At 43.3% G+C, this 10000-nt stretch overlaps 1 protein-coding gene across 1 annotated transcript in view; it reads right to left on the bottom strand.

Annotated features, from left to right (window-relative positions):
- The window catches only part of ntrk3b (neurotrophic tyrosine kinase, receptor, type 3b), a 251433-nt gene that overhangs the window by 111017 nt on the left and 130416 nt on the right, over positions 1 to 10000 (bottom strand). Inside the window, exon 7 of the mRNA XM_061045439.1 lies at positions 7785 to 7926. Within this exon, the coding sequence (XP_060901422.1) occupies positions 7785 to 7926 (142 nt within the window). The remainder of the gene's footprint in view (positions 1 to 7784; positions 7927 to 10000) is intronic.

The following is a 10000-nucleotide window of genomic DNA, read 5'->3' as shown; positions in this document are numbered from 1 at the left end:
CTCTTGCTCGGAATAGACAGAGAAATCTCCTCTGCATGAACGAGCACAGAGAATCTCTTTCTGACATACAGAAACACACCTCTAAATCCACAACGCCGCCAAGCTGAGAGGCAATTTATCACTTTAATACCATCAGATACATTTCATGAACAATTCATCCCCTGATTTGTCTTTGCAATGAGTCACTGTTGCAGCTACATCATCAAAAGGAAATATTTGGCAGACGGTAATACCTGGCAGTCTCTCTCTCTCTCTCTCTCTCTCTCTCTCTCTGTCTGTTCTACATACCAGCCGCCCCCTCACCAAACCTACCCAGCCACCTCCACACACACACACACTCACACACACTTATAAGGCGCCATTGATTTGTCTGTAACTGGGTCTCAATGAATGTCGTTTCTATAGGCACGAGTGAGCAATCCTGCTAATATGGCGAGATAATGTTTGCACATGTGATGTCATTAAGAGAATCCTGCAGCCACACAGATGCTGTTTTGTGCAGCACGTTAATCAATGAAAGCTGTTTCCACACATGCACGCCTGAAAATGTCATGTCAGCCCAACCCTGAAATCTTTCTGAGTTGCTCTATCACACGCTCCTTTAAAGGAGGAGATTTTCACCAATGGACAGAAGGGCTGGGGAGTCTCCAGTTGCAAGACATGATGTAAAGATTGAGCCACAAAAGTCAAAGTGTAATGTTAACAACCTATCCAAGATGGAGGATGAAGCCACAGAGTCTACAACTCTACATTTCTCTTATCAGACTCTTTCATCCAAAGTGACGTACATCAGAGAGTAAGAACAACACAAGCAAGGATCTAGAAAAAAGGGAACAATGTCAGTAAGAGCAAACGATCAGCTTTGAGTCTGATTGGACACACAGGTGCTGACAGGAAGTGACCAGAGGCAAAGCACAACATTGAGGGCAGTTCTTGAGAGCTCTAATCAGTATAGAAACCATCTTATAAGTCGTCGTTATCAAACAAAAACCATCGTCATCACCATCATCATCATCAATAATATGGAGACCATCATCATTAAGTTAGTAGGTATTCATGAAAGAGCTGGGTCTTTAGCTTTTTCTTAAAGGTGCAGAGGGACTCTGCAGAGTCTGAGACGCTGATGACAGTGTTTGCAATTATATCAATGATACGTGTAATTGGATGTATTCATGGTATCAATAAAAGAGCGCCTCCACACACACACACACTCATAAGGCACCATTGATTTGTCTGTAACCAGATTCTAACCCAGACGGCCAGCTTGAAGGACAACAGCCTCCGTACATGAAGTGGGCGCACACTAACCACTAGGCTACCAGCGCCCCTAATCAAAAATCTTTAACACCAATTTGAGTGACTTTTAGTTGGACCTGATGTCATATGACCCGGACTTTATTCTTTACCTTTATTGTACTGCACTTAAACACTGTGTTGGATTAATTTATAAACAATAGTCAATTTAAATCGTATTAAAAGTCGTTGTCAGTTTCAGCATTGGTTATGATAACTGTGACCGGAGGGCTGCAGAGTGGAACGCTTCTGTTTTAAAAGCAAATAATCATCGAGGACAGAGATGGAAAAAAAAAACATTTATTAGTGTTTGAAAGCTGTCGTTTCATAAATTGCCTTGGTGATATTGTTCCTGCTAGACAATAGTGACAATAAAGTCATTCAATTGAACTAAAGGCTATGGCGTGTGTGTGTGTGTGTTTGAACGTGTTGGTGTGGGGGTGTGAGCGGAGCTGTGAATTTGAGTGCAGGAAGAAAGAGAAAAAGATAAAGTTGAGAGAGAAAGAATCGGAGAGGAGGGAGGACGATGGGCATGAAAAGCTGCTCAGCCTGAAGACAGAAGGAGAGGAAAAAAGAGAGAGAGAGCAAGAAACAAAATTCTCCCGTTGATGGACAGTTAGGGGCCGATCCATTTTCCCGTCGGCGTGGCTGTCAGCCCGGTCTCAGTCAATACAATACAAATCAGTACAGCGCTCCGTACTGGTCCGTAACAACACAGTGTCCTCGTGGAGCTCATACAGATGACAAGCTTTGATAAGTACACGGCTTTGATCAGAGAGAATACAAGGCCAGTTGTGCTATGTTATCTAGCGGTAACACTGGTGGCTCATTAGAAATGCCATGTTGCAGCCTCAGACTACAGATAGGACATCATGGCTGCCGGTGACAAGGAGAGCAACACAGGACAGACCTCCCTACATATCCCCTCAGGGCTGAACTACACTGTGATTAGGATTTGAACCTGGAAGAAGCAGCACAGAGATTCTTCTCCAGATTAAAGTCACCACATGGACTCAAAGGTTTTTTGCAGCTTCTATAAGGGAACTGATTTGATTTCGGCACCCCCTCTGGACAAAGATGTACTGCTTATCTTGTTGCTGGTTGTGTCTTGTAGCAAGCGGCAAGCTCAAAAAAAAGAAGAATGAAGGCAATGCAGATGTGCAAAAAAACAAACTCTGCAGTTCCTTGAGTGTCCACTTGAGGCCGGCTGCAAAAAGCCCCTGAAGACCCATTAACACATGTAAAAATAAATAAACATGTTTAAAGTCTGGTTAAAAAAACAGTTTTACAGGAGGAATATGTTATTTATAGTTCACCCCTTTTGATTACATTAAGGCAAAGATTTATGCATAATTAGGGGTGCGGCCGGTCCTGCATTTGGATCATCGGCAGGGGTTTGATAGTGCATGTAGGACGACATGTGAGTAAGAAGTAAGGCGCAATCTTCAAAAAACAAACTAGAAACTAATTATGTGAGCTGCTACACACCCTGTAGCCTCGCTGCTACAAACATGGCAGCTAGTAGCTGCTACAAGCTATGCAGCAAATGAGGGATAAGGCATTTTCACAAAGGTGGAAGTCAGTGCGTTTTTCTAAATCGAGAGTTTTATGTTGTGCCTATAGCACTAAAGAAAAAAAAACACATGAAGTTATGCAAGTCCACAAAGCTGAGGGCTATTGTTTGAGACAGCAGCAGGACAAAGGCTCTGCAGAATGTGCATTGTGGTTAATTACAGTCCCTCCAAAATGGGAAACTCATCTTTGAATGCAGAGAATGTTACTTGACGGCTGGTAATTTCCCTGTCAATCAGATTACTCTCTAATCAGAGAAGCAGTTTGAGCTATTTTATGACATTTTCCACAGACAATAGGCTGCACAGGGGAGGAAATGTAATTACCATCAGAGCATGTGGTGAAAAATTAATAAGTTAATTTGCAGCACCAGCAGAGAGTGTCAACAGAAAGGGAAACTGCCTGGAGATGTACATCCATAGCGTCCGTGTGGAGGAAGCCCTGAAGACCAAGATGTTGCAAAGTCAATCTGTCATTCCTGCATAGTCCTTAGCAGCTCTGCTTCAGTGGGGGAGCGTTTGAATTGGTGACAAATCTCCCCCCTGTCCTGCAGCGTGATGCATTGCAAACAGCCACAATAGATTGTGCTCTACATCAGCTAGTGCGCTACAAAGAGAGAAAAATGTCAGGCACCTTTGATAAATATTGGCTGTGAATACAGTCTGTCCCAAATCTTCCCGGGGCTAATCCACAGGGTGAACTTATGTAAGAGCTGACACGCATGCTGTAATTCACAGGCGGGATATAGTCAGCACATTGTGACGCTTACCCAATCATTGCTGAGGGTTATGTTTTTTTATTCTCTCTTGTCTCTTTGCGCTCAGATCATGGCTAAGCTTTCATGGGCTGGAGGGTTTATTCTTGCTAATTGGCGACATCAATTTCACTTGGATTGTGACTCTGCAACACCTCATTGCATTCTAAATGTACCTGCATAATTCTCCTGTTCTGCGTGATAAAGGAGGTTTTTTTTTTTCCCCCTGTTGTGAATTATTCTTTTACACTGTCACCGTCATTAATACAAGATTTATATTTCAGCCTCCAACACGAGTCCATCAAAGCTGCCATGAGAGAGAAGAAACCCAACAGACTGTTCCCGGCTCCGAGCGTTCAGACGGGTACAGACTACATCGTCAAAAACAGACATTTGTCTTCCTGGACCTCCTCGTTCTTTAATTCAAGTGAAGTAAAACGAAAAACTCACCAACTAGCACTTTCCTCAACAACCAAATGTATACTTTAGTTTTTGCTCTGATGCAAGCGGCTGCTAATGCTAAGAGATAATCAGAGGATAAACAGTAAGTGTTCCCTTTAAACCTTTTATGGAGTCCGTCAATTAAAACAGTTTCAAATCTGCAGCCTTTAAACTCTAATCTATAACAGTACAGTTAATTCTGTGATTTATTTGTGGCTTTTATTTTAAAGATGTAACAGTGCATAGAGTCAGAAAATGGAGAAGGAGAGTCAGGAACAACATGCGGGAAAGGAGCCACAGGTAGGACTCGATCCCACCTGTCCGCTCTCCAGGACCTGAGCCTCCTTACATGGGGCGCTCGTACCAACTGCTAGTCCACCACTGCCCCGAGACGTTAATATTTAACCATTTTTTTCATTTACTTCTCAAAATATCTTACATCATACACCTCACAGCGGGAGACGATTCATGTCAGAGTGGAGAACAGGAAACATAATGCAGCAGTTTCAATGTGTGCAGGCAGATCCGACAGGTCTCATGCAGTTGTTCGCCCGTCACTGGATATAAACGTCACCACCCCGTTCCGCTCGCTCTTGAGGAATTCTCCTGAATACATCCTGCTGCGCTCAGAAATCAGTTAACCCTGACTTTACACGGACAATTTACTATGTGGCTGACAGGAAAGAGTCTAGTTGAGTCTAGCTGTGTCTGACCACGCCCCCTCTCTGGAAGGGCTCGGGTGTACTCTGGTCTTTCTCGCTCCATGTCCTATTGTTTACGGTGAGAAGGCAGACTCAGAGGGCAGAACAAACACCTAGCTGTGGGAGTGTCACCCACCTGGGGGAGGGGCTACTGCCCTTTGTGATGTCATGAAGGGAAAATCTCCAAACGGCCTGTTTGAGCACACATTTTCTGAAAAGTGGAGCAGGCAGAAGACGGAGAGGATGGACTTTTCTCATCATCGGGGGGTTTGTAGACGGACTAGAGACACATGTTAGAGTTAGAGGAACATGGAGAAGTGACCTTTAAAGGAGAGAGTGGGTCAGTGAGAGGAGATACGAGACTTAGTTTGAATTAAAAAACATAATCTTGTGAATCTGGAAGGTCATGGCTTCGGTTGGATATATTGAAAAAGTTACCACATGCATCCAAAGAGTTAGAAATCACAATGCTGACCTTTAATGAGTACCATATGTATCACTTTGAAATGTTGAAATTAAACGGTAACTTGTTCTCCATTCCCAATTTCATTTGCTAAAACAAATTATGTTTTATGAATAAATCATCATGACGGTGCTGGCGCTGCACTGTTTTTCAAACATTATTACCTCTGGCTTTCTGTTGACTCTTCACATTCACAGTCAGCAGTGTGTTCAGAACAGGGCTGACTGCTGCTGACTATCTGGACCAGCTCGTCTCTGAACAAACAGGTGCTGCAGACATTGATGTATGCCTCACTAAATAATTGACTGGCAGCCGCCTCACAATGAAGCTGTCAAGTGAACAAATGTCACATCGACACTTGGAGTTAATACCACCCTTCCTTAAACGGCGCTGTCTGTCAGTAAACTGGAAAATCAATCGTACCAGAAACTATGAGGATTTGACCCAACCGTGGTGCACGTAGTTTAGACATCACTCCTGTGGTCAGCAGCAAGATTTCACTACTGTTTGATCCGCACAGCTTCAGACAAACCCAATGTCCCGTCTTCAGCCTTCAGTCAGCATCCATGCAGAAAGAAACACGACTCCTGATGATTATCTCGGTTACTGCACGCTCGATGGAGGCTGTGACTCATTACAAATGTCCACGCTGAATTCAACACTTTGCAAACCTCTACTGACCCTGCATTAATCTTGGATAAACAACATGACACATAAGCCCGGTCATACCAGTGGAGAAGCTTCAGTTTGTCATTCCAACACTTTGATCCAGACTGAAATAAATCACTTTATCTCCAGTTCTCCCACAGGAACGGGATTGATATGAAGTTGCCTTCTTAGCGCATGTTGCATTAAAAGTTGGTGCAGATTGTCATGCTGTATGGAGAGCCCATGAAGGAAGAATGTGTGACTTTTTGATCCAGTAGATGTCGCCCTTGAGCACCAGCATGAAACCAAAACAAACTTCTGTTTGGCCACGCCTCCTCCATACTGAAGCCTCCGCCCTCCTCCAGAGACACACCTCTAACCCCTCTCCATTCGAGTTCACACAAAGGAGTTATCAATTTGAACACACCGTAATTAAACACCATTAAGTGCGAGCAGCGGACAAAATCGTCTTTGGCTCGAGCTGCAATCACCTGTGTCCTGCATTGTTGTGTTAGCATGCTAATGTTAGCGCTCTTTAGTTAGCTCGTAGCTTCACATTAGCTGTGTCCTGCATTGTTGTGTTAGCATGCTAATGTTAGCGCTCTTTAGTTAGCTCGTAGCTTCACATTAGCTGTGTCCTGCATTGTTGTGTTAGCATGCTAATGTTAGCGCTCTTTAGTTAGCTCGTAGCTTCACATTTGCTGTGTCCTGCATTGTTGTGTTAGCATGCTAATGTTAGCGCTCTTTAGTTAGCTCGTAGCTTCACATTGTTGTGTTAGCATGCTAATGTTAGCGCTCTTTAGTTAGCTCGTAGCTTCACATTTCATGTAAACTGACACAGAATGAGCGTGATCTAAAAACTCTTACTAACATCCAAATAATCAGTGAGTATGTTCTTCTTCTTCTTCTCTAGTTCTTGACTAAAACAGCTTTTATACACAAGGGGAGGAGCCGGCCGTCCCGTCCATGTAAACACGGCTCTGACAACAACACAGCCAGCGGGACTCGAGCTTCTCCCTCATTGTAGACAGTCATGACTCAGAGACACATTTACACAGGACAGACTTTATGATTTATTGATGTGGAACATACTCTTTAACCTTTAACCTTCCAAAGGTCAGTGAACATGTAACGTAAGATGCGGTGGAGAAGATGCACTTTTAATAACTATTTTTACATCCAACCATTCTGTTCCGTTGCCACAAATATACATAAAAAGCTGACCTGAAGCAGCAGCAGCACTTTTTAACATCTTTTCTCCCTGATTAGGTCATAATAGTAGTTAATATAAATTGCCTGATATGACTGTGCTTCCCCTTTAAAACTTTAATATCCAAGAAATGTAGCACTATAGGTCAATTATAAATGAACCAGCATTAATCACACCGAGGGTTAAAATGTTTATTTTAAACTGAATGAATGTATTCTTATATTAAATAAAAGCCTCTCTGAGTACACCGTGTTTACTTTGTGATGAAGCATTATATATTTACTTACATGTCGTTGTTTTCACAGCACGCACACACCTCGGGCAAAGCTAGTTAATTTAATCTTTAAACAAAAACCATTTGAGATCCCTAAAGCTTCACCGTTGACCTCGATTGTGTTGAACAATAAAACTGTGCAAATATGAGATTAATTAAACAAATTAGTCTGAATGAGCAAATATTGTGTGTCAACAAACCTTCTTTAACAGGGCAAATGGGCAGCATCAACATGAACTATAAGGGAATAATGTTTGCCTATTAATATGCTAATTTAAGCCCAGAGGTGCACAAAGTGAGGGCGAGTCATCTTTAAGGAGAAGCAGAAATGTTTAAGTGTGGTCAAAGTTATTCTGTATACTGGCTTTTCACTGCAGACGGGTGGATGATGCATTAAAGTTTTAAAAAGTGGGAGAAGTTGGACTCACATTGGACATTGAGCTGGATGGAGGAGTTGGTCATCCCCACCACGTTCTCCGCGATGCAGGTCAGCTGGAAGTTGTTGTCATCGCGACTGATGTTGGAGAGAGTCAGGTTGATAGAGTGGATGTTCGGCCAGTATACATTAGACTGTGGAAAGAAAGGAGACAGAAAAGAAGAATATAGAAATTCAGTAATGTGGAGGATAAAAAGAGTACTAAACTATAACAAGGGTTTAAAGGAGCAGTATGTAACTCTGACCCCTAGTGTTTAAAATGGTTACTGCAGTCTAAATTCTAAACATCATAGAGAGCTGTCTCCCTCCCCCCCCCCCCCTCCTCTCTAGAGTCCATGCTCACTCAGGTCACCATGTGGTGGACTCTGAAGCTTCAGTGTTTATCCAGCTCTGCATGGGTCTGTAAACCTTTCTGTGTTCTAACCTCTCTCCATTTTTCAAAAGCATCTCCAATATTGATCCTAGTTTGAGCACGTTTCTGCTCGTGGAGCTTATTAGAAACATGCAGAGGCTTTTTAGGTCAGGTACAATCACTTCTATCTGAACCACTTCTCTTGCCGCTTCCATCACTGCAACACCTGTTGACCTGATAACTGCTCTCATATCTGGCAAACCGAGGGGTGTTCAAAACGGCCGTGTGGGGGCGTGTCTTAAAGGCGCCTACCTTCTCTGGTTCAAACAAATCCAGAGCATTCAGGAGCAGAATCTAAAGTTAGAAGGAGGACATACTGGCTGCTGCATTGTTGTCAGAGAAGCCAGCACTTCAACATGTTTCCTTAATGATCAGATAGTAAGATACCTTTATCATCTCACTGACTGGACCTTTAAGTTAGCCGTACATAATGCTTATGATTCCCTCCTTGTCCTTAGTCGACCACGGTACCCAACACTTTACTCATCCTGATGAGCTACACTATCTGTCTCCCCTGAGACATCGGGCCTGAGGCTGAGGTAACTTTCATCTGTAAAGTCACTGAGAGCATTAAAGACACGGATGACAAACGCAGCCGCACAGTTATTTCACAAACTGCTGCTCTCCTCTCCGTGCTGTTTATCTCTCTGCTGCTGTTTTAGATGCAACGCCCCTGAGGCCCGTCTCAGAGAGCCAGATTAGCGAGTTAGCTAACTCACTGTGGGTTCAGCCCGGGCTCCTCAGTCTTAAACAAAACCAGCTTAGTTTGAACAGCAGCATCTCCATAATAACACACATATTGATTAGAGAGCTTCAAAACAGCTTGATCAAAGGCTCCAGCTGTTCTCCAGATGTTGATAAGTGTGTTAGATTGACTTAATTTTTGATTATTTGACACGAGCCATAATCTTTCAGTCATTCAAGTCAGGGTGAATATTATCCTGGAGCTGTTTCTCATGGATACACAAAATGAAAAAAAAAAATCGTTGAAAATCTTTGCTATTGACTCGAGGCAGAGAGCTAGCAGCATCCACCTAAACCCTGAAGGCCAGGGTCATTACATTTAAAGAGACACACACACCAAAACGGAGCGTTCTGAGAGAGCTGGTTTATACAGGGTCACAAACCTCCTCTGGTGCTTGATTCATGTTATATTTTGACCAAAGCACAGATGTTTCATTTAGACCACAGACTGTTTGAAAAGGTGGAGGAGGGGACTGTTTGAAAAGGTGGAGGAGGGGACTGTTTGAAAAGGTGGAGGAGGGGACTGTTTGAAAAGGTGGAGGAGGGGACTGTTTGAAAAGGTGGAGGAGGGGACAGTTTGAAAAGGTGGAGGAGAGGACTGTTTGAAAAGGTGGAGGAGGGGACTGTTTGAAAAGGTGGAGGAGGGGACTGTTTGAAAAGGTGGAGGAGAGGACTGTTTGAAAAGGTGGAGGAGGGGACTGTTTGAAAAGGTGGAGGAGGGGACTGTTTGAAAAGGTGGAGGAGGGGACTGTTAGAAAAGGTGGAGGAGGGGACTGTTTGAAAAGGTGGAGGAGGGGACTGTTAGAAAAGGTGGAGGAGGGGGAGAATATGTCCTCTTTAAGTGCAGCTCAATAAGGATTTGTGGTATGGATATCATTCTTTGACCAAAAGTAGCGGCCCTTTGATAAAATAGAGAGAATTACGAGTATTAGACAATGCAAATACTAAAGTAAAAGTGTGTGTGTGTCTGTAGGTGTTTCTCACCAGGTGTGTGTGTGTGTGTGTGTGTGTGTGTGTGTGTGTGTGTCTGTAGGTGTGTGTGTTTCTCACCA

The sequence above is a fragment of the Labrus mixtus genome, chromosome 1, assembly GCF_963584025.1.
Source record: "Labrus mixtus chromosome 1, fLabMix1.1, whole genome shotgun sequence".
Lineage (NCBI taxonomy): Eukaryota > Metazoa > Chordata > Actinopteri > Labriformes > Labridae > Labrus > Labrus mixtus.
Note: the sequence above shows the minus strand (reverse complement) of the source record. Positions and strands in the feature narration are given on the sequence as shown.